This window comes from Podarcis raffonei, chromosome 9 (genome assembly GCF_027172205.1).
Source record: "Podarcis raffonei isolate rPodRaf1 chromosome 9, rPodRaf1.pri, whole genome shotgun sequence".
Lineage (NCBI taxonomy): Eukaryota > Metazoa > Chordata > Lepidosauria > Squamata > Lacertidae > Podarcis > Podarcis raffonei.
In genome coordinates, this window is record NC_070610.1 from 16,524,082 (window position 1) to 16,550,279 (window position 26,198).

The window sequence follows — 26,198 nt, forward strand, 5'->3', positions numbered from 1 at the left end:
GCAGATGACATGCCGCTACTGAAAAGTCAAGTCTAGACAGTGACAGCAGAAGAACCGTTTGGTATGGCATAGTTTTCATCACAATGTCACCCACTTTCTGGAGGGCTCAAGTTAATCTTTCATACCTACAGGGAAGCTCCTCTTGCCCTCACTTCAGCTGTGCATCACTAGTGATCCCAATGAAGAGATGTGTCTCCATCTCCATTAAGGAAAGCATCCATCAAGATGAACGGGGCTTGGGTGTGCATTGTTATGTGGATACATATTGATTGCATGGGTGGAAAAGACTCGTTGAATTGTGAGATTTATTTTATTTTATATTTTTTTAAACCCTCCTAATCCAAACACTTTATGCCATTCCACACATGGCATTTTCCTACATGAATATTGCTTCTGTTAACAAAAAAATGAAACAAAACGGCCTTTGCAATGACGCAAATGAAATACATAAACATGTACCTCGAGCTGTTTACCAAAATGGAAAGCTGCTACATATTAATTTATTCATTGCCTAGCAATTTGAAACAAAGAGTCATAAGAAAGAGAAGATGTATTTGAGTACTGATGGCATATATATATATATATATATATATATATATATATATATATATATACACATACATATATATATATATATATATATATATATATATATATATATAATGCTTTCATCCAGAAAGTGCTGAAGTGGAGGCTAAATTAGACATCAAGCTAATTTTGTTTGGAATATCTTCATGCTACCTTTCTATGGCCTGGGCCACCGGTGTATAACAGAAGATTCTTTAGCAGCTGAGGTTGATCACACAACTGATCAGCTCCTAGACTGCCTCTAACTACTAATGCACAGAGGTTGGCTCTCTTTCTCTCCAGTACATTTTCAATAGCTGGGATAGGTTCTCTGGGATTTTTGCATTCTAGCCGATTGCCAGGTTTGCAACTATGCTCAGACCAGCCCCATTTCCCCACTCCCATTTACCATGTGTATTATAATCATCATTATCTTCAGTGAACTATACTTTGCATATTATGTTCCTCGCTCAAAAACGGATGTAACCAATATAACGCAGATCTAAATCATTGTTGCTCTTTTCTTCGTCTGCAATCATTTTAACAGCAAAACAGCTTGCACATCCTGTTGCTGCCTTTCTGTGGACCAACAACAGCATTTATAACCCTACTGTCAGTTTGGGACAAATGTGCCATTTTCATGCTGGGAGAGCATAAAATTGTGGATACTGGTATACTCCCAGCCTTTAAAATACCCCTTCCTTCAGGTATAAAAGCCAGAGCATGATGTAGCATTTCTGCTGCACTACTATTATTTTCAATAATTATTATTATTTCTCTAACCACTGCTCTTTGTGTAAAAAATAATTAAAAAAATGTTTTGAAGCAATAGTTCTAGCACTACCTCTTTGCTTGGTTTGGGTTTAACATTAAACTTTGCAACAATGACTTTGCAAACCAATTAATCTCATAACCCAAAGCCTTAAAAACTAGCCAGGTGCCATCACAAGCTCTACTGCTGGTAACACCTAAGGAGAGCAGGAATCAACGCAGCTTCCGTGCATTTCGGAGCATTGAGATCATGTATATCTGTGTCTAGTTCACTAGTTCTACACACTGAGTGACCACTGTTGCAACCATTAAGGCTGCAATTCTGTGTGCACTTACCAGAAGTAACTCTCAAGGAGTTCAGCAGGACATATTTCCATCTGAGCATGCAATAAGTATAAGACACAGAAAGGAAGTGTCAAGCCAAGGCCTCCAGTGACCAGCCTTTGGTGCCTTAACTCCTGGGCCACCAGCATTCTAAGCCATCAGCCAGATTCTATAGACAACAACACATAATCTAGGCACTGGCGGAGGAAGAGGTGTGTGGGGTGAACGCACTGCCCCCAGCAGCAAGATGCCGGCAGGGTGCCATCGCAGCTGCCCCCCGCCTGCACTGGGCACCATGCCCCTACAGAGCATGAATCTCCACCACTGCTTCTAGGCTGAGTGCTGATAACCACAGCTTGAAGATGCTGATCTCCCAAACCAATGGAGAGGCACCAGGCCTTATGCAGACCTTTGTTTTATGCCAGTCAATAAAACTGAGCAACTGATCACATCACATGACACTAGACCCATATCTGGCTTCCAGCTGCTTTGTGACTACATCTTCTGCTCTGGCCATCAGTTCCTGCCTGCCTGATCCAGTATCTGAATTCCATCTCATTCAGAATCACATCACTGGTCTCTGGCCCTTGTGACCACTGCATTACTTGTCTCATGTCAGACCAAAGAAATTTTGTCCATGGTATGATTATTTTCCACCTAGTCATTTTGACACTCTGGCACCCAATTTGCAAAATTTAACAATTCCAAAATGCAGACGCGCTTTCCCTTTCGCAAGATTGAATATGCTGCCTTTGGCTGTACTTGAGGGTGGATTTCAAAAAATTCCACTGGAAAAATGGTTTTGTCCCTTTGGAGAGGGCAGTGGCTCGTGTGCTTCTGGCTTGCACTCTTTATAAAGATTTGAGGAGTGAGGTCATTACCCTTCTATTATTGTCCATGCCAGGTCACTCAACCATTGCTACTATGTCATTTCTTTTAGCAGAACAAGATGATCAAGCAACAGCAAAAACTGCAAGGGTTTTAGCGGGGGCAATTCGAATAAAATCTATTATTTGATTATTGATGTAAACCCCCAAAATGTATTTTCTATAGTTAAGCTTTTACCTCTAGCTTCAGTACATTTTATTTTATTTTATTGCCATGGCTAGTGGCTAGTGGCTGATGCAAATAAAGTTTCTTCTGATTCTGATTATATGGTGACCTGTCAGAAGCAAGGTCAAGACCAGACTACAGCCAAATTCACTAAACTCTTACTTAAAAAAAGAAGAGAAAAGCTATGAGAGATAAAAAGAAAGAAAAAGAGGATCTTGGGTAAGGGGCACAGCTCAGTGGAAACATATTTCTTTAAATGCAGACAATCCCAGGTTCAGTTCCTGGCATCTTCAGATATGACTGGAAATGTTCCCTCACTAAAATTCTGGCAAGCCACTGTGAGTCAACATTGACCTCAATGGGCTGTATGTTCCAATGGTGTTACTTGGTATAAACCAATTTTTTCGCTCCTGATTTCCTCCATATTTGTGCGGTGAAAAGGTAACTGCAACAAATGTTCTTGAAATACAACATGTATCAATTTAATTTTCAGTTTAATGGGAGGCCTTCAAACATGGCTGTTTCTCTTTAGCACCACAACAAAATCATCTTTGTTCCGTCCTTGAAAAAATGGCACCTCGGTGCTCGACTCTTTGTAAAACAAATGGCGCAATCAGAACCTGCAAAGTTATGTGGTGTCCCTAATGCTTATACTTATATATATTATTATTATTATACTTTTTTCAGAAGTATAATGGAAAAAAACCTCCCCCCGAATCACAGAAAATGTTCTGCTTTTGTTGTCTTGATATTTCTATTTTAAGGGAAACAAAACCATGAGAACAATTAATTATTTGCTGATATAAAATCTCCAAAGGAAAGTAAAACAAATACTTTGACGGAATCAGTGACTCTATATATGGTTCCAAACAAGTCCGACACACCATTCCACTCATGCTCTTACATCTATACAAATGTCATCTAGACATGCATTGTTTCACATGGTACCATTAGCTTGTACTCTGGTCTTCAATAACCTACTCTGTGGGTAGAACTATGAAATCAATATAATTGACTTCAAAAGATTTCAGATCTAGGCAAATAAAAGCATGGGACAATGGATTGTTAAGACCTATTCAAGACACACTGGAAAAAAATAAGTGGGAACTGTTGCTATTATATTGCTATTTTCTTCATACTACACACCAATAATGAAACATTCTGGGGGGAAATACTGAAGTCATTTAGTAGTGTGGAAACTAAATACATTGCTGCAAACACATTGAATTTTTTTTTTTACCCTTGGTAACAATAAACCCACACAACTTTTTCTTCTTTTAATAATCTGTCCCTCTGTTGGAATTTGGGATTACAGAATACCATTATGGAAAAAATGGAAATCAAAAATTCTGATACAAAAGGGAGACTAAACAAGTTGCTCTCATTGCTATCTCCAGCCACCAGCTATTAACCGGTGAGTAAGCACAGAAATGGAGCTGAAGATTCAATATTGTTTGCCATGGAAGAGTTGATGTTTTTGGTACTTTGCCTTCCATAGCGGACAACAATATATGGCCACACACACAAACACACACACTCCTTTGTATCGCAGCCTTTCTTACAATTCCCACCTCCCAATGCTGCAGCCTCCGCCCCTTGCTATGAGCAGAATGTAGGAAGTAAGCAACATACACTATATTTTGAAAACCCTGTGCATGCAAGCAGGGAAGAGACAACAATCTAAAAGGAAAGTTGAATTTCTATTTTCTACTAGCTAATGCTGAACATATACAGTTCCTGGATAATAATAAAAGGTGCACAACTAAAAAGAAATTATGTCTACATATTATTTTTTTAAAAATAAGAATTTAAATAGGTTTCATTGGCTATGTGCTGATATTTTTAGATGTATTTATTTAACTGTGTCATTAATACTGTTTAAATATGCTTTATATTTGCATGTTTCTCTCCCCTCCCCCATCTTAATCAACCTTGTCGGGTCAATATTAGGAGCATGATCCAATCAAAACTTAAGCACATTCACGTCCCAGTGATTTCCGTTAAAGGTTCAGTGCCAATGTTTACATATCATCACATTGAAATGGGCCTTAAAAGTGCCTAAAATTTGGCTGGATCCAGCCCTAAATTTATGCTTCATCACCTTTGCATTATGATGATGATGATTCCTCCCACTGACCTCTTGACAAATCTACTTCATGTTGGACTCACTAGTGTAAATCGAGCATGTGTTGTGTGGGGTGTTGTGTATGCCCCTACCATTTTCCATATGCTCTGCCTCACCAACACTGCCATCCGGCGTAGTCCTTTCGTAGTTGTCCTCTGGGAGTGGAAGGGCACCCAGCCGCGGCCCTGAAGAACTCTTACTGCTTGGTGTTTCTGACTCCTCCAGACCGCTGTCATAGCAACTCTGCAATGACCCTTGATGTGGGTCCTGAGGCTGACTCACAACTGAAAACGTCACTCTACGAAATGGCTGCAAAAGAAAAGATTCTGAATGTCACTTGAAAGGTAGGGTCTCCGAGAAAGCCATTCTTAACCAAGCAAAACAAAAAACATCAGGCAAAACACAGTAGACCCCCCCATCCCTAAATGCTGGTTCAACAACTACAGTTCGTAACTGATGCCTTGATAACTATGAAGCTTCAGTGAACTTCTGGTAGGCTGAGTGCTTTGAATGTCCCTGGGGCATGTACCCTACCTGCAGACATTTTAGAGCAGGCATAGGCAACCTTCGACCCTCCAGATGTTTTGGTCTACAGATGTTTTTTCTTGGTTAAGAATGGCTTTCTCAGAGACCCTACCTTTAGGCATAGGCAACCTTCAGCCCTCCAGATGTTTTGGCTTACAACTCCCATGTTTCCTAGCTAACAGGACCAGTTGTCAGGGATGATGGGAATTGTAGTCCAAAACATCTGGAGGGCCGAAGGTTGCCTTATGCCTAAAGGTAGTGTCTCCGAGAAAGCCATTCTTAACTAAGCAAAAAATAATATTTTTTTTTTAATCAGGCAAAACACAGTAGACTCCCCCATACCTAAATGCTGGTTCAACAACTACACTTTGTAACTGGTGCCATGATAACTATGAAGCTTCAGTGGACTTCTGGAAGGCTGAGTGCTTTGAATGTCCCTGGGGCATGTAAAGGTGGCTGTACCCTACCTTGCAGACATTTTAGAAGTTACTGAATACGCCAGCTTTTCTCAGAGTGTGCGTTGGATGTGCCAAGGGTAATTGGCAGGAACTTGGGTTTCCTGTACACTTGAGTGTTAAGCAGTCAAAGGTTAGTGGCTGAGTGTGCAAACTTTGTGTGAAAAGCGCTACGTTAAAAGTGATGGGAAGGAATGAAAGTTCAGTGTGTGGGGTTAGATCTGTGAGGACCCGTCCCCCAGGCATGTCGTCACTTGATATTGCAGTCAAGTAATGAACATGCATGCAATGAAACTAGCCACATGGACAACTGCCAGTAGATGTGCAACTCCTCAAACAATGCCCATCATTACTCATGGTCAACATATTGCAACTTTCCCTAACCCTGCTCCTCTTTGTTGGCTGACAGTAACTGAGATGGAGGAACTCACAAAGTGATTGAGGATTTCTAAACATTATGAGGAAGAAACAAAACAAAAAAAATTCCTTCCAGTAGCACCTTAGAGACCAACTAAGTTTGTTATTGGTATGAGCTTTCGTGTGCATGCACACTTCTTCAGATACCTGGTGATGTTGATAACCAGGGGGACACCATTTTTAGCTGCATCTCCATGGGGGCTGCAATGGCTGCCAGAAAAGGAGAGAGTGTGGTGGGTGAATTCCTAGACATGTATTTTCACCTGTAGGGCTCACACCCAAACCTTTGCTGCATTAGGACTCCTCTGTTAGGGACCAAAATGAATGCTGTGAGCCAAAAGTGAGTTTCTTATGACCTTAGGTGATGTACACAGCTGAGTGCTGCCTGGTAATCAGCATTTTTGGTTGAGAGGAGTTCCCTACCAGACTTTGCTCGTGTGCTCAAGACATCGATTCCATAGAACGTATTTTGTTGCACTGTGCAAAATATGAGCAAACCAGGGCTGAACTGATATTACCCTTGCTGGTGCCTTTCCTGGGAAAATCAGAGGCTCACTATATCAGGTTCCTATTGGAAGAGAGGACAAATGCTAGAACATTAGCAGTGGCCAAGTTTTTATCAGTGGTTACAAGAACCAATGATCCCTATATTCCGAACGAAATGCTTGTTTAACCTGGAGGTAGGCTGTATGAATTGTGTATTGCTTTGTGACGATTTGTTGGGTCTCTGGACCATAATAAAGGTTGATGATGATTTTTGGCACCTGGGTTATACTTGTGGAGAATCAGGAGCTTATGGTGGGTCACTGTGCATGCCATGACGGGGAGCCATTTTGGAATCCCTCCTCTGGCTGAAAACAAATGCCTTGGAATGCAAGATGTGTGTGTTCAATCCTACCAACAATTTAAAATTGCACATCTGTCTCCACCTGAAAGGGCAGCTACAGGGGAAGGTCTCTGTAAAGCTGCAGGTTGTCCTATATTAAGGCAACTCAGGTGCAGAATTTTTCTGAATGACTTTGGCCACAGACGAGTTTAGCATGAAACTTTCATGCTGTCTGGCATAAAGCTCTTCTGAGGAAAGACCACAACGATGTAAGATTTTATAGAGTCCATAAATGTTACAGTATAGTGTGGCTACCAGTAACACTAACACACACACACACACACACACACACACGTTTTAAAGATCAATGGCTGTGGTTTTGAGAACTAGACCATGTAAACGATATATAACAGAAGGGGGGAGAGAAAAGAAAACATTTCAGTCACTCCACTCCTTTGCCATAAAATTTAATGCTGAGAGATTGGATGTTTTGCCAGCTGACTTAATAAAGGCTTCAAACTACGGCCGCCACAATCGACACCACACGCTTCCACTCGGATTGAGCATCCATTGGTTCTTATAATTACAGACTTGTGTTATTTCAAAATTCAAATAGCTGACACTGTTAAAAGTGTATTCAGTGAACTCTGACACCCAAGGTCATTCCTGGAAATGGGAAGGGTAGGGATGGTGCGAGAATCCTGGCAATGAATCCTGTCAGCATTTCGTGGATGCTGAAGAGAAACTGAGGGAAAGAACCCAGTGATCGTTTTCGTCCTCTTCCACAGTGATATTATTTTGCACAAGGGATGTCAAGTGTGTGAACCGGAAGCTCACAAACCCTGGCAGCAGATTTATTCATATTTTTCAGGAGCAGTGCGTGTTGCCCTGCCTGAAACCCTTGACTTCCTCACACACATTTCACTGCTCATATGAGCAGTTAACTGCCATGAATGAAATTGGTGGCTGAAATTTATGTTTTGAACTGGTTCAGGCCAAGGGTCCATGTGGCCTTGCATTCTGTTATCAGCAAGAGCCAACTAGATTGCTTTTAAAGCAGAGGTGAGAAATCCCTGGAGCTCCAGATGTCATTGGACACCAACTCCCAACAGATCCAGCCAGCAAAAATACACAACATCCTAACAGACAGAAACAACAAACCCTCCATGAAGCCATCACCTACAATTCTGTGATTCCATGTCCTACTTCTCTCTTCCTGTTTGTCCCTAGCATCATCAATTTCTGTAAGTTGCTCAGAGACTTTTTCAGTTTGTGTTAACCAGCTAACAAGTTAAATTAATAAATAATCACCGTATACTGCTTATGAATATGCAGATTCCATTGAGTTGACCATCCCCCCCCCCCCATGAATGTGCCTCATTCTATTCAGAGACTTTCCGGATGGCATTTTATCCATGACTAAAATTGGGGACACACCACACTGTACCCTGAAAAAGTATCATTTTTTTTTTGTTATGGGTGTGTTTTTTTATCACCTTCCAGAATAATGAAGAGGTCTTCAGAAAGCAAAATCAATAGTGCCTTCTGAAGTCTCATACTTCCTTCAGTCCTGTCAGCCTGACCAATAGTGATGCTTCAGGGATTTCCCTCCACACTCATTGGCTCTAGCACAGGCTGCATCAGAAAATCCCAGCAGGCCATTCTTTCTTTCCTTCTCTATTTTGAATGTTTGTTGTAAGCCATTTGGGGCACAGCTCATTGTGGGAAAGCAGCATATAAGTAAAACCAAGCAGTAAAGGTAAAGGGACCCCTGACCATTAGGTCCAGTCGTGGCCGACTCTGGGGTTGCGGCGCTCATCTCGCTTTATTGGCCGAGGGAGCCAGCGTACAGCTTCCAGGTCAAGTGGCCAGCATGACTAAGCCGCTTCTGGCGAACCAGAGCAGCGCATGGAAACACTGTTTACCTTTCCGCCAGAGTGGTACCTATTTATCTACTTGCACTTTGACGTGCTTTCAAACTGCTAGGTTGGCAGGAGCTGGGTCTGAGCAATGGGAGCTCACCCTGTCGCGGGGATTCGAACTGCCAACCTTCTTATCGGCAAGTCCTAGGCTCTGTGGTTTAACCCGCAGCGCAAGTAAGCAACAAACCCTTCCTCAGAATGTCAAGACTGTACATCAGCAAAAAGATGGTCAGTGTTAGGGTTTGAGGGGCATGTTGCTTTGAGATGAAGGCAGCAACATAATAACTAACATTTTTCAGTACAGTGGTACCTCTGGTTATGAACTTAATTCATTCCAGAGGTCTGTTCTTAACCTGAAACCATTCTTAACCTGAGGTACCACTTTAGCTAATGTGGCCTCCCGCTGCCGCCATGGGGCCAGCGCATGATTTCTGTTCTCATCCTGAGATAAAGTTCTTAACCCAAGGTACTAATTCCGGGTTAGCGGAGTCTGTAACCCAAGGTGTTTGTAACCCGAGGTGTTTGTAAACCAAGGTACCACTGTACATGTGCCAGCCTCCTCTCATAGCACACTAGTATACTCCAGTTCCTAATGTGGAAAAATCAGTGTTTTACATATAACACAATCCTATTCCATGTCTACTCAGGTGTAAGCCCCACTGAGTTCAGTGGGACTTACACCTATTATTCTTCCATACTTATTTTACATCTCTGTTTCTCTGGCATCGTTTCCTGCTCCTGGCTTATTTTTAAACAATTGTTCACACACACACACACACACACACACACACAGCATAGTAGTATTTGGGATGTATATTTCAGTTTGATGAGCAGATATAGTGTATATTCACATAAATCTCACTGGGGTGCAAAAACCACAGTATTATTAAGGATGCACAGCAGTTGCCATCCAGGCCCGTGAAAGGAAGCACACAAAGAAAGGTCTTTGCACATCCATATTGAGCATGGTCTCATTCATAAAACATGTCTACCCACATTAGAAGTAGAACTTACTGCCAGCAGCCTTTCAACATGAGGTTTGACTGTACCACTTTGCAAAGGAATTTTATGACATGTATGAATCTTTTTTTCAGGGATTCTCTGACTTGCCTAGTCCCAAGTCATCTAGAGCTTTACACACACTTAGACTGCATAGCACTCTATGCAGCCAAAGAACAGCCAAGTTTTTTAATATGCCGGGTGGCACTGTGGGTTAAACTACAGAGCCTAGGCCTTGCTGATCAGAAGGCTGACGGTTCAAATCCCCGCGACAGGGTGAGCACCCATTGCTCGGTCCCTGCTCCTGCCAACCTAGCAGTTCAAAGGCACGTCAAAGTGCAAGTAGATAAATAGGTACCGCTCCGGCGGGAAGGTAAACGGTGTTTCCATGCGCTGCTCTGGTTTCCCAGAAGCAGCTTAGTCATGCTGGCCACATGACCCGGAAGCTGTACGCCAGCTCCATCGGCCAATAAAGCAAGATGAGTGCCGCAACCCCAGAGTCGGTCACGACTGGACCTAATGGTGAGGGGGTCCCTTTACCTTTCCCGCTGGAAATGGACTTGTATGTCTAAGATTGTTTGGACCATGCTCCTTCCAATGTGTGATGCAAAAAGGCAACGGGAATCTTGCCCCCTCCTTTTCAGAGGGCGAAATGTTGATTTGCTACTGAGCTTTGAATGAATCAATATCAACATGCCTCCCATTTCTAATTAAATCAGTTTGAATATGGTCGAAGGTCTCAGTGGTGCTCCAGCCCCATGGAGAAAGAAATGAGGTGTGGCTCCTGCTGCTCAAACAGAAAATTCTCACATCCCACTGGAGGTATAACACTTCCAAAGAAGGAGAAAGACCATGAATTGCTTTTTATGCTTGGCTAATTCATGGAAAAGAAAACTCTCAGCATAGTTACGTAATTCACATTAAAAAAAAAGTTTGAAACAAGTAAATTCCATGAAGCTTTGTTAGTCTCTTTACATTGTCAGGACTCACAGGCTATTTCTAGTGCTCCAACACGGCTGCTGCTACATTTATCTCTTCATTTTATTTCCATGTAAGCTGACCTGCTGACTGACTTGATTACAGTGGAGAGAAGATATTTTTGTTTTTGAAAAAATATATATATGCAGGCATATTATTCCCCCAGGTCATCTCAAGTTGCTAATAACAATCCAAAACATGGCCCAGAGATAATATGAACCAGAGAGCAACTCAGTTTCAAGGGGAAAGGGAGAAGGGACGGGGGAAGTCAATTGGATTACTGTTCTTTTTGTGGACATGACACTTTGCAGAAGAAGGTGGGGGAGGCAAGAAAGTCACTAGTCCTGATTACTTTCCATCTACGGTTTGATGGGAGGGTTGAAGTAAGACAACAACCAAGGGAAGCAAGGGATGGATGCAACCAGGGTAAAATCCAGAGCATATATTTAAAGCACACTTTCACACCACTTCAAGAGTCAACAAACTGTTGACTCCTGACCTTACAGATGTACAATTCCAAGCCCTCTTAGCTAACTCCAGTTCCTAAGATTCTCTGTGGCTATTAAAGTGATATAAGAGCACTTTAAACGTATGGCATGACATTTTCTTCAACTGGGAAAGGAGTAGCAGAGGTTAAGTCAAAGCCTTCACACAAGAGATGGAATTTGAGGTAAGGTTTGAAGAGAGAGGGTCATACATGGTAAAGTGGGCAGCAAAAGATAAAGGGTAGACACAGTGGGACCCACACAGAAGAAAGACAATGGGACCCCCAAAAATGCAGCAGGGCTGGCTGCTGTCCACATTTTGATAATACACATTGCCAGAGGTTCCCCTGTAAAACGAAGAAGATCGGAATAAAATATTTCCTAACTGCATCTCTTCATAGGCCCACTAAAGATATTGGGAGACATTTGCGGAACTGAGGGTAGCAGAGCCAGAAGACCAAACAAAATGTGGCCAGGGACCCAGGAGCTAAGAGAAGATAGGTGGGCTGAAAAAGAAGCAATTATTTCAGGAAGAATGAAGCGATAATAAAGTGACAAAATGTCAAAAGGGATAATGCAATGTTACAAGTTTGTGGGTGCCAGGCCTAGCAATCTATCCCCAGGCCTAGCAATCATTAAATAAGCCAAGCTAACCAAAGTGTGGAAGTCAACTAAGTGTTACTCAGAGTATTAATGAATAACAGAATTTCTGAGTACTCAGAAATTAATGAACATGACACCAGTTTTTAACTGTTTTTATCAATAATGTTAATGTTTTAGTTGATTTTTTTTTGGTAAACTGTGTAGAGGTTTTCTAACAATCAAGTGATATTTATTTTATTTTATTTAATACAATTTATATAAGTTAGGTCTATTAATTGCAAAGCGTCTGCACTGAGTAAAGCAAAGCAAAGTAACACCCAAAATGTTATTACATTTATATATCTGAAGAATGCTCCCCCCTTCCCAATATTTTGCATTACGAGTCACACAAGAGAGGGAAAAAATTATTTCCCACAGATCCATTGCAGAAGACTACACAGGACACGTTGAATGAATGTGCTGTAATGTATTCTCTAATAAACAAACAAACAGAAGTGCTAATAATTTGAACAGTTGGAAGGTGAGATTTCCTCTTATTGTAAAAGCTGTAGCTGCCCTGATCGAAATAAGATAGTTGGAGGGGAAACAAAGGCTTGCCCCAACGCTGTTGCTGAGTTTTTAAGTCACAACTGGGCACATTAGAGTGCGTGACACCATTAAGTGGAACTTTCAACAACACACATAAAACATAACCTGATATTAAGCACATGCTCTGGGGAGATACAAAGATATTAGATAGGCGTCTTGGCTTGACAGAAGAGTGATCAAGGACGGTAGTATATGACACAATGTGACCCACGGCACTGAACAGCCACAATCAATCCAGAATGTGAGAATGACTTGAAAAATCTGCAGTCTCAGTCACTGATTGCTGCAGTTCCCTTCCACCAGTACAAACAAGAGAGTATACCAGATAAGGAAGTAGCAAGGGGAAATTAATTTTCCAAGTCTCTAAAATGAAGAAAAAGAATGCAAGCTAAGTGTATAGCGCAGAAGCTGATGACTTGGCCAATGAAATGGAAATTATTTCAAAAAAAAATTCTACCAGGAGATGGGGGTGTGTGCCAAATACCTACAGGGTAATTTAAATAGTTCTGATTTGGGGGGACTTATTCATTCATTTGGTTAGTTGTTAGTTAGTTAGTATACCGGCCTTCATCCACAGATCTCAGGGTGGGTAACAGCACAGAAACACATTTGATTCCAGGGATGTTGATCCCATTCATGTAAATTTCAGGCTAAGCTGTACAGAGGGTAGGACTTGAACCAATGGCTTAAGTTACAAGACAGGAGATTCCAACTAAACATAGAGAAAAAACTTTCTGACAGTAAGAGCTGTTCAATAGCGGAATGGTCCCTCAGGGGGTTGTGGACTGTCTTTCATTGGAGGTTTTTAAGCAGATGTTGGATGGCCACTTGTAACAGATGCTTTAGCTGAGATTCCTGCATTACAGGGGGATTCTATGACCAACACAGCTGGGGAACATGATTGTGGGGTATGTTTTCTGAGCAGGTTTTGTGATATGGAAGCAGAGTTGCCCCTGGAGAAGAGGCACTTGTCTTTTCTAAGGACATTTCCGTTTTACTCATATATAATGTTAGCAGGAATTGAGCTAGTTGCTTATGCAGAAGATTCCACATAACTTCTGTGCACATATGGATACCAGACACTCATTGGCCAGACCAGTAATGTGGCCCTTCTTTCAACGTCCTCTTCTCCCCTTTCCCTTCCCAGTGGGTGGTAACTGAGTAGGAAAAGGGTCACCCAATTGCTCTACTCCATGCAATTCCAATACTCATACTCATATTGCAGTGGCATGCAAACTTGGTACAGAAAAGCACCTTCATATCAGTATAAATGGGGCGTTCAGGAACTGGAGTGTAGTGTTTTACATCTTGCAACATGTGTGGGTTGGATTAAGGGAATACCCTTAAAGTATACCCAACAGTATACTTTTTTTTCTTTAAAAAAATGTTTAGAGGTACTCTCATTTTCCTACTCATATTGAAATACTGCCCCTCAATGAGGCCTAACTTAGATTCACAAAATATTTAGGGGCATGTGTACCCCTGTGTCTCCCCCCCAGAAAAAAAGCACTGCCTGAGAGTGCTAAGAAAAGCAGGGAGTAGATAGATACATCTTCTCAAGCATCTGGTCTTGGGGGCAGTGAGCATGCACACAGACAAATGTGGATGACAGAAGGCTTAGTTACTTGTTTTATTTTAAAATAATAATAATAATACCAAATGGTATCATAATTGGTTGTAACAACAGGATTACTGCAGACTAAAACTACTTACAGTGGTACCTCGGGTTACATACGCTTCAGGTTACAGACTCCGCTAACCCAGAAATAGTACCTCAGGTTAAGAACTTTGCTTCAGGATAAGAACAGAAATCATGCTCTGGTGGCGCGGTGGCAGCAGGAGGCCCCATTAGCTAAAGTGGTGCTTCAAGTTAAGAACAGTTTCAGGTTAAGAATGGACCTCCGGAACAAGTTAAGTACTTAACCCAAGGTACCACTGTACTGTAAACTTGATGTACGTTGATAAAGCAAGATACATTACTGAGATTGCTAGATATATTCTCCAGCACTTCCATGGTTGCCCTCTTGCTGCTAGAACAGCTGAGCAAGGCAGGGTGGACACAGTGAGTGACCTACCAAGCTGAATGCAGCCTAAATTACCTGGCGTTGTTTCCTTCCTGGAAGCAACACCACAGAGGCCATGGCGCATGGATGGTGTGCTCTCTTCAGCTGGGTAGGTCATAAATTGGGCAGGGCTGATGTAATTACTCCTGGTCAGCAGTGGCACACAGATGCACAGTAGTTAAAACTAAGCTCAAGGAGTGCGCCAAGAGGATTAAGAAGGAATGAGCTGGGACTTGAGAATGAGGAAAGAAAGATTGGAGCTCCCTCTCACATCTCCTCCTCCCCCCTTTGCCCTTTTGAATGAGGTTTGTTGAATTTAAATTTTGCTTTGCTTGTAGTCTCCTTAAAAATGTCTGTATTATATTGGAGAGGGGCATTTTTGTAGCAGTGTTTCAAAAATGTGCAGTTGGATCCTCTGCATGCCTGTAGAAATTGCCCTGTCTGTTTCCAGAGGGCTTAGTGGGGTCATAACAGAACTTTGTTTGTGCCCCCCCCCCATGCTGGCCATTTTGTTCACATTGGTAAACTTTACTGTATTTTAAATATTTAATTTTACCACAATGGATTTTATTCTTATAAGCCATCCAGCGGACCTAGTGAGCAGAAAACGCGGGATGTAATTAATCATCCCTTTGCCTATATAAATTTACACAGCATTAACATTAGCTAATAATTGCCATCTTAAGATGCCAATTGATCCCAGTGTCGGTTCTCCAGATGGTCTGGAGGTAATAGGGGATGGGGAGCATTTATGCATCCGATATAAATCACCACTTTCATTTGGAGAGTGAGGGAGGTGGAGTGTTGTGATGCCAATACATTTCTTCCATTTGTTCATTTACGGGACTGTTAAAAAAATATGGAGTTCTGCTAGCAGAAAACACCAGAGGGCTATGATGAACCAAAACCAGGATCTCTTCCCAGCCAGGCTGACCTACTTTGAAGAACAGCCAAGTGCCCTAGCAAACCTCAATCCAGCTCTCCTTCACAGCATAGTTGGCAAGAGAGAGCTATCAGAGAGAACAAAGGAGCCCAGATGTTATTTAAAGCCAGGTCTTTATTCTTCTGAATATTTGGGTCAAGTCATGCATTTACTGTCCAAACAGGTGAAACTTATCTATTCTCTCTTCTAATAAAAGGCATACCAAGCCAGGTAGGAACGTTTAGCTACGACATGGGGAGAGCAGTAACACTGACCTGCAATGATTGATATCGTTTCTTCTCTAAATTTAGCAGCTACCAATGTATATCTGCCCACCCCCTCCACTAAAAGCATATTGGGGTTCCCTCTTCTCCCTTGCTGGTCTAAGGAATTATTTGACCCAAAATTAACACACATAATGTTCAACTCACTAAAGCTGTTCCTCGGAATTTAAATGAGTAGGACGTTAATACCAGCAAAAGCCTTTCCCAGTGAATGATGTGCATGTTAATTGCTATTTTGCAGCTTTTATTACAGCCCTAGAGTGATTGCAGATCGGGAAAAGTTGAACTCTGCATTGCACATATTTTCGAAGGAGCAGAGCTCCTCAGTCTAATGTGTTATAAATTCCTCATGCCTCATGGAGTAAGGTCACGATTAAAGAAACAGACCTCAATGTTAATATATTTGCTATCTGAACTACCACAGATAACAACTTCTGCAGTTCTGGTTATGGTCAAATGTAATTGCTAGTAAATCCTGCTGTTGGAACTGAAATATGTATGTCAACGTAAAAGTTTAAATCATAAGATAATAGAAGCATTCATTATTGGAAACAAAAAAACATGGATGACTCAGTGAGGTGGTTATAATCATTGTCTGGAGACAGGCATTTTTTATTTATTTTTAGTTAATTCTTTTGGAGAGAAAATTAAAGGTATGGTGATAAACTATGTTTATCCATAGTTTGCATTTCTTTGATCCAACTGAAGTTTCTCTAATCAGGTACTTCACCACTACAAAAAACTGTTTGACCAAATAATGAGAGAATGAAAAATACGTGTAGACACTGTAGATGATAGTGCCTTCACCTTTCTAGAACTAATCTGTGTCTTCATCCACAATGTTCTGAGAGTGGGCTGAAGGCACCTGATGTAGTTAAACCCATGAAACTAAGCAATTCTGACCCTCTTTGCTGCTGAAATGGAAAATCAGCAGAGAATGCTATGAGAGCAGCTCTGAATTATTTTGCAGCAACAAACCTGCTGAAGCAATAAGGCAAGTGAATGCCAACATTTAATACACAATGCACCAAACTCTCCAGTACCACCCCTTGTTCTGGCTGGAGAACAAGAGAATGTGAAGTAAGGGGATGGATTGCTACTCAGACCAGGGGAATTCTAGCCAGTAGCAATCACCCTGTTGTCCCTGATCCATTCCAACCTTCCTCACATTCTCTCCAGATGAATTAGGGCTTTTATGCAACCATGTCTGGCACATAACAGTACTATGCACCCAAAATTTCCTAGTGATAATCCTGGGTGACTAACATTTATCGCAACAGTTAACGTAAATCCAAGAAGCATGTTAAAATAGCTCAGAGAAGTGATCCACAGTAGGAAAACTAAAAGCAGGTGCCCTGAAGTGCCAATTAAAATACCTGCCATATTCAACTTTCTGAGAGACCTACGCCATTTTGAACATCAGTATAAGGTGCATCTCTAAACTCTGGGACATAGCAATGAAAAGCCTGTTAAATAAGTTGATTGTTATATTGCTTTTATATCTCCAATGTAATTCACATATATTAGCATTTTCCAGTTCTTCTCATCAGTGCTATCGTACTAGAAAAAGAAGTGCCGGAACACACCATGAACATTTCCCTTGTTTTCGTTGAATGCCAGTGGCACCCATCTGAGAGGTGCCAAAATGGATTTCCTCCTGAAAGAATGCCCTGCTTACAATAACCACGTAGGGCAAGCCAGGGAATCTGCCGAGAGAGAGAATGTAGGCTTGCCCAATGCCACTTTTGTGGGCTTATGTCAGAGGTGAATTTTCAACATGGGATTTCCTGATTCATAGTTCAGATTTCTAGCCAGCAATCAAGGCCAGCTCTCCACAACTTCTATTGCAAAAATAAGACTGAGCAGGCTGTTGAAAGAGCCTTAAAATACACAGATGCTTATATAGAAAGAGGTGGTCTATGATGAATGAGATTCTGAACAAGGTGCTACACACCAACTAATACAATCTTGTTTGTTATTTCAGTTAGGCCCTGTGTCCCTGGATTAGCTCCTTTATCATATGAATTCAATTCCCCATCACTGCAACAAAGCTTATCACTTGACAGCCTCCCGCTTCACTAGTTTGAGCTTAAACTCCTGGAGGGTGAGAGGAATGGCAATTGGTGGGGCCATCTCCCCCCTCCCCCCCCAATGTGTTTATTTAATCCGCCGCAGAACTCCAGAAAAAGGCTAAGAAGGTTATAGCGCTGTTGAACATTTTTCTGGAAAGTCTGGTTTCAACACAGAATAATCACCCTAGTATAACTCCTGTATCTAAAGCAAAAACCAGAAGAGGAAGTAGACTAATTGGAGCCACCTCGTTATGAATGGTTTAGAAAATCGCTGCACCTCCTGGTGCCTTTATATTATTTATGGTTCTGTCCTTTGAGCCACTTCCTCAATCTTCACACAATCATTATTACTAACTTGTTCAAAAATCCAATACAGTTCACAACCATGTTCATCTTGGCCTTTGCTGCAAAAAGGCTGGATGGGTAAGTGTGTTTGAGATCTAAGTAATTCACAGAAGAATCATTGCCAGCATTTTCTTGGTCAGCTACTGAAAGAAATCTAGCCTTGGAGGGCTCACACAGTAGCTCTAAATTGCCTGCTGTTTGAACGATAATAGAAAAGCTTCATTAGCCCTCTTTGCAGTAACCCAACTCAGATCTTGCAATTGCTTTTCATGACTCTGGTTTTTCAAAGTGGGCTTCTTTTGTCTCTTTTTTTTTCTAGTGAGATATAATGTATTCTGACTCTCAGATTATCTGGGAACCCTCCTGCCTAAGGATGCATAATGAATACCGGTACTTAGGGAATTTCACTAGGGCTATCATACCTCTGTTTCCAGAAATTTCCTTTGATGTGTCCAACATCTGAAATTCACTTCAGATTTTTGCATTAGACAAAGTTTGGGTGGAACGCCATGAAGACAGTCACAGATTACTATACAAGAGAGTATTGCCGCCCCCAGTGCCAACTGCTCCAATGCTGTATGCTTCCCAAGATAATAAATAAAGGGTTTTGTCACTACTAAATCTCCAAATCTCCAGTGCTTGAACTTCAGATGTTGTTTCCTATGTACGCACATCAATTACCAAGAGCCAGTATGGTGCGGAAATTAGAGACTGTTTGACCAGGATCACATCTGCCCCACATATTTTAAAGCACTCCTCTCATTGAAACAAAAATAATGGCAGTTTAATTTGTCAATTATACACGGAACACAATAAATGGGATCTGAGACTAGTCAAAATGTGAAACCTGTAGGTACAGACAGGAGTTGTGTGGGCTGCTTTTCTGCTCGAGTGGGTAGTGATTGTTCATTAATATTTTGTTTGTTAGTCATTCAACAAGCTGCCAGCAATTAAGAATAGTTACAAAGGAAAGGATAATGACATGTTTTTGTCTCACGCATACATACACACACACACACACACACACACACACGGAACAGAATTCCCCATGCTTTCAAGAAATACCTTGAAATTGTGTGATTGGTTGCTGCTGCTCTTATCACCCCCTCCAGAGATCTACCCTAAACAGAAGTCAAAGCCCCTGTGTTTACATCACAGTCGGAAGCCTTTTTTGACATTGATCGGTGCTGGGAGACACATTGTGATTGTGTCAAAACATCTTCGTTTACTTCTTGAGCATCTGTGATTGGGTAAGCAGCAACAGCAGTAGAAGAAATAATGAAATAAAGAAAGACTGTCCGGGGAAGATAATTTAGCATTTTTTTTTATCATATTGTGTTGGCAGTGGCTGTGTATGTATGACCCATAGGCGCCGGCTCATAGGAGCAGAAGCACTTTTGGCCACCCCATACTGTATATTTTTGAGGGGGCCAGGGCCCCTTGGTGTTCAGAGGGTATTCGGATCCACCCTGTGGCTCCTCATGACCCCCTCAATCATGCTGAGAAGCTGGCACATCTGGTATGACCATATTCAAAGAGCAACGGGAGCGAGTTTTCTCTTAACAGTAGTGGGGCAGCTGTCCCAACTACAGCACTTGTGGATAGAGAACAGCACAAACAATGAGGGAGCAGTGAGGACCTTTGCTGCATTATAATTGCATTAATTTTAACCTTCAGCAGGATGGGACAGTGAAATTGAGTAGCTTTATGTTCTAGTCAATGTCACTCTGGTGAATAACTTTAAAACAGTTGTGGGACACTGAATGACAAATTACACTGGTACCTCTGGTTGCGAACGGGATCGGTTCCGGAGGCCTGTTCGCAACATGAAAAGAGTGCAACCCGCAGTGGCGCGTCTGCGCATGTGCGGGTTGTGATTTGCCGCTTCTGTGCATGCGCGAGCGGTGAAACCTGGAAGTAACCCTTTACAGTACTTACGGGTCGCCGTGGGACGTAACTTGACAGAATGTAACATGAAGCGGATGTAACATGAGGTATGACTGTACTACCACAAGAGTCATGATAGATAGCTAAAAAGGGGGGGAGGCCTGTAAGAGTATTTATTTAAGGGCTCTATGTCTGGATTTAAAAAAAACACACATTAAATAATAATTTAATATTTTACATTATTGTTATTTTTATGCAGTTTTAAAATTATCTGGGCATGGAAAATTCAAAGTCTATATATTGCAGGAGTGCCCACTGTACATCTGAAGGTCCCTTTCAGTTTTCTCTAAAGGGTTCTAGAAATCTGTAACCAGTTAGAGACCATGATGGGAGAGAAAACATAAATGTATGTAACATTGGAATAAGAGCTATACTGGAGATAGTTCAGTCGGTAGAGCATGAGGCTCTTAATCTCAGAGTCATGGTTTGAGCACCACATTGGGCACCACAGGAGGTTGAACTAGATTATCCATGTGGTCCCTTCCAACTCTATGATTCTGTGACTTTCGGGGGGGGGATAGTGGGGAACCTGAGGTCCCTCCAGATCTTGCTCAATTTCAAAACTCATAAACTCCAGCCAGTATGGTCAAAGGTCAGGGTCTATATGATATAGTTTTATCTACTTGTGGATTCAAAACCCATTCCTAGGTTCAAAATTATAGCATTCAAAAGTATAGGGTACCACCAGCAGTCTTTTGTAGGCAGAAGGGTCTTTCTGGAATGGATGTGGACAAAATAATAGCCATATTCTAGAACAGCATATCAAGCAAGCAACATCTAACCATAGAATGTCTCACTTTATTTTAGCACCCTATAATTATACTTCTATTCATTTCACATTATATTCACATTTCTATAGATATGGTTCCTCTTGTTTAGTTATACAAACTATATGTATTTATGAAATGTATGATGGAACAGTATTTATTTTAATTAAACTAATTCAGGAAATAATACAGATTGAGTCAGTAATTTTGCCCCACATTGTCACAACAATATGAAGACCATACCATGCAAGGGAACAGGGATAAACTACTCTCTGCTTTTGCAAATATGGTTTTCATAAATATACTGAACATGTGCAATCGCATACAGAAAACCAACAAAAATGAATGAGATGTAAGGAAATATACGCTCTGATTGATTTTGTCTCTTGACAGCTAGTCCCACAATTTAACCAGGATGTTTCTCAGAGATGTGAGACAGAAATACTACAAGAACTGGCCAAATCCAGCAATGAAAACAAAAACAAAAACCACAAGTCTTGTGATCCAAGAGAGTAATAACTTTAGATCTTAAAAAGTCTTATAATTTCATCAGGTTTCAAGAAGTCAAATTACTATATTTATGTACAGATTTATGTGCAGATATTAACAGCCAATCTAAGCCACTGAACTCTTTAACTGTTCAGTGAATTAGTTTTTAGTAAGTAATTTATTTCTGCTTCCTGTTTTATTGCACAGATTGAAAACCAAAGTATGAAATCACCCTGAAAAATATCTTTGCTGATGTGACCATAGAGACAAAACATTAAAATGTTGGACATGCACGTCTCTATAGGACCAGCCCGAGACATTTTGGCACCTAAGGTAAACCACAAAATGGCACCCACCCCCCTCCCATTGGAGAAGAAGGGTTGAGTGAAGATCTACATCAGAAACAGGGTGTGGGGTGAAGATCTACCTCAGGAACAAGGAGGGAATTAAATCAATCTTGCCCAAAGGTTGAAGTGGGAATCAAAGGCTGTCATGGTGCAGAGGAAGGGGCCTGTTCCAAATCACAGGGGGCAGGTGCAGAAGAACCCAGAAGACCCCAAAGGGCAGCCCTCATCAATTCCACCCTAGAGGTGGGAGGAGACCAGAAGTCCCTCCTACTCACTGAGTGGCCACTGTAGCAGCAGCATTGGAGCAGGGGGAGCTGCAGAGGTGGCGGCAGATCTGACCTCCATGGAGTGTGTTGCAGACATTGAAGTCACTGTGTCAGCAGCAACAGGTGAAACATTCCCTATGGACCCTGCTGCCCCTATGGATTCTGCTGCCTGAGGTGGTCACCTCCCCTTGCTTCATGGGTGGACCAGTCCAAGTCTCTGTAACACATCTCTGATGTTTATTGCCAAAACACAGGTCTGAAGGCAGACTGGTAATTAGATACAGTGGTACCTCGCAAGACGAAATTAATTCGTTCCGCGAGTTTTTTCTTCTTGCGAGTTTTTTGTCTTGCGAAGCACGGTTTTCCATAGGAATGCATTGAAAATCAATCAATGCGTTCCTATGGAAACCGCCTTCAGACCAGGTCCGGGGACAGTCTGTCCCCCGACCTCTTCTGAAGGCTGGGGGGGGGACAAGGGCTTTTCTTCCCACCGCCAGCCTTCAGAAGGCTGTTCTGAAGGCTGGCGGTGGGAAGGAAAGCCCTTCTCCCCACCTCCCGCCCCGCAAGCTCCGGGGACAGGAGGGCTTTGCTGCCGACCGCCAGCATTTTAAAAGCCCCCGGGACAACGGAGACTTCTCCGCTGTCCCGGGGCGATTTTAAAATGCTGGCGGGCGGCAGCGAAGCCTCCGCTGTCCCGGGGCGATTTTAAAATGCTGGCGGGCATTTTAAAAGCCCCCGGGAAATGCTGGCGGGCGGCAGCGAAGCCTTCGCTGCCAACCCCCAGCATTTTAAAAGCCCCCGGGAAATGAAGGCTTCGCTGCTGCCCGCCAGCATTTTAAGATCGCCCCGGGACAGCGGAGAAGTCTCCGCTGTCCCAGGGGCTTTTAAAATGCTGGGGGTGGGCAGCGAAGGTTTCGCTGCCGCCCGCCAGCATTTTAAGATCGCCCCGGGACGGAGGAGAAGTCTCCGCTGTCCCAGGAAGGCAGGCGGGGGGGAGCAAAGACTTTTGCCCCCCGCCGGCCTTCAGAAGACGTCCAGGACCTCTTCTGAAGGCCGGCGGTGGGTGAAAGTCTTTGCTCCCCCCTGCCTGCCTTCAAAAGCCGTCCGGGATAGCGGAGAAATGCGCTGCGCTTCTCTGCTATCCCGGGAAGGCAGGCGGTCGGGAGCAAAGATTTTTGCCCCCCGCCGGCCTTCAGAAGAGGTCCAGGACCTCTTCTGAAGGCCAGCAGTGGGCGAAAGTCTTTGCTCCTGACCGCCAGCATTTTAAAAGAGGTCCCCGGAGATTTCCCTATGGGCTTTCTTCTTGTGAAGCAAGCCCATAGGGAAATTCGTCTGGCGAAGCACCTCGAAAAACGGAAAACTCTTTCTTCTTGCGAGTTTGCCGTCTTGCGAGGCATTTGTCTTGCGAGGTACCACTGTAGAGTGGTACCTTGGGTTAAGAACTTAATTCGTTCTGAATGTCCGTTCTTAACCTGAGGTACCACTTTAGCTAATGGGGCCTCCTGCTGCTGCCGCGCCACCACCACGCAATTTTTGTTCTCATTCTGGGGCAAAGTTCTTAACCCGAGGTACTATTTCTGGGTTAGCGGAGTCTGTAACCTGAAGCGTCTGTAACCTGAGGTACCACTGTAAGCAGTATTAAAGCTGGGCCAAAACCCGCCGCCCCCCCATTGCCACCTGAGAAATTTTGTGCTGCTTTCTGGGGAGGGGAGAAATTTTACCAGTCTTTTCAGCAGGGGAGTTCTGGTTAAGTTACGGGGTTTTGCCAGGTAGGAAGCCTTTGGGAGAATTTCATGCCACTTCCCACCTGAAAAACCATGGAATGCAAGTTCCTGGCAGCCACACTTTCCGGAATACCTTGGGAGCAACAAGATGTGATGCAATATCCAAAGACATTCCAGGAACCATAAGTGGCAGAAAGTTGCAGAAGGAGCTACACTGAGCTTTCCAAGAAAAACAACCAAAAAATGGAAAGCCGTTGACCACTTCATAAAATGAAATAAGGAAAGCAGACTTTCTGAGAGTGGAGAGTAGAGAAATGCATTCCACCATCAGCCCTCAATGATTTTTTAAGAGGATTTCAGTTTCTCCCCATTCAATGAATGCTTAAAAAAATATATCAACACAACTTTAACCACCATTAAGCAAAAGAAACTGGAACTTCCATCATGTTGTCCAATATTATATTGAAGACAAGACACCCATAGGAACCACTCCCCGCTTTTTAATGTACAGTGGTACCTTGGGTTACAGACGCTTCAGGTTACAGACTCCACTAACTCAGAAATAGTACCTCAGGTTAAGAAATCTGCTTCAGGATGAGAACAGTAATTGCACACTGGTGGCTCAGCAGCAGTGGGAGGCCCCATTAGCTAAAGTGGGACCTCAGGTTAAGAACAGTTTCAGGTTAAGAATGGACCTCCGGAACAAATTAAGTTCTTAACCAGAGGTACCACTGTAATAGCCTCACAACTGTGCCTTTCAAGGGTGAAGGAATTTTGAAGGTAGGTGTTAATCACCTTCTAAGATCAACCTACATGGATTCAGCAAGGATAGATGAGAGTCAGTGACACAAGCAGTAGGCTACATCTTTTCACATCACTGGGCAGTGCCAAATGATACACATCTGAAGCACAACTAAGACGTTCTGCTACTTTCTTGCAAAAAGGTTTAGTGGGTTGGAATGTGTGCTCCTTTAAGCTTAAACTCCTTAAAAATAAGGCAAGAAAGGGGAGGCAAGAATACGATATTCTGCTTCATATAACTTTCCAACACTTGATTTATGAAGCACTTTGTTTTATGCATCTGTTGAAGGATGAAATTCACATTATAGTTCAAAGATTAATCACTTCATGATCATAAAGTCTTCCAACAACCATCACTGTCAATCAAATGTTTATAGACATATTTAGCTATAAACACATTATCAACTTTGCTCATGAACAGATCCGAAAAACTTTTAACACAAGTTCGTAAACTTTAATGTGCATCCCTTGATGCTATTGTGACAGTCCTGGCTGGTAAATTTCAAGGTTGCAGGGAGAAAAAAAGCCAGCAATTTATTGGCTTCACTAGATCAAGAGGCAAACCAACTAATGTCTCTTGTGATTGACTTGCATTCTTTCTACACAGCAGATCAGGTTATATCTAATTTGTACAACTCACAAATATTTTTTTTTCCAGGAGGATCAATGTTTTCACAGTGAGATTCAGTGACCTCATACTCATTGTCGTGAACAAAGACTTAATTTATCCCCATGAGAAGTCATCTGAAATTTGTCATGTTTGGTAGTTTTTAATTAAATTAGCACAAAAGATAAAAAGGTTATATAGAGTTCACATAAGATGTTTGTAAATCATTTGAAAATTCAACAAAAGAGAGAGATTTTGCTAGAGTAGGTTTCTGTACAAAATAGAGATTTGCTGAACTGCCGCAAGAAATTCCATTAGTTCTTTTCATTTTGTTCTATTTTGATTTTTCATTCCCTTAAAGAATTACTGTTTTGGGTGGGTGGGCAGGGAGGGAGGCAGAATCTCCAGATTTTGCTTTAGTCACTATGTTCTCATTTGCATGTAATTCTAAGTCAAACAATGTCTTAGTGTGAACAAGCAGATTCCTGGAGAAGAGATTGCAGCTGATTTGCCGCTCACCAGCTGTTCTGTGCTGCATTGCTTCACATGAATCCATAGCTTGGTTTAGCATGTCATTTGAACCTCGGCTCATGGTATAGGTCTCCCAGGAAAAAAATGAGCCGTAAACAACAGGACAAATCTTGCTTATAGCTCATGGCTTTTTGGGGATAGAACTAACTATTAGCCTGGGTTTGCATGATGCAGTAATTCAAACTATGGCTTAAGCTCAGCCGAGGAATCAAGGAATAACATTGCAACCAATATTCCCTCTCCAAGGGCACCTATGTTTGATTGGTTACACCAGGCATGTCCAACTTCCAAGAGACTGGGATCTACTCTCACTATAAAAGAAAACTGGCAGTGATCTACCCATTGGATTGACCAGAGTTAGCTGAGCTTTTTTTTGGAGAGCCAAAGTTCTTGAG

At 42.2% G+C, this 26,198-nt stretch overlaps 1 protein-coding gene across 4 annotated transcripts in view; it reads right to left on the reverse strand.

Annotated features, from left to right (window-relative positions):
- PCDH7 (protocadherin 7) overlaps window positions 1-26,198 on the reverse strand; it is a 408,997-nt gene that overhangs the window by 218,537 nt on the left and 164,262 nt on the right. Inside the window, exon 2 of one of the 4 annotated variants that reach the window (XM_053403357.1) lies at window positions 5,041-5,149. The exons of 1 other annotated variant lie outside the window; for it this stretch is intronic. In XM_053403357.1, coding sequence (XP_053259332.1) covers window positions 5,041-5,149 — 109 coding nt within the window. Of the gene's footprint in view, window positions 1-4,932; window positions 5,150-26,198 lie in introns of all 4 variants that reach the window. 2 more of the 4 variants (XM_053403355.1, XM_053403354.1) reach the window with 2 other exon arrangements.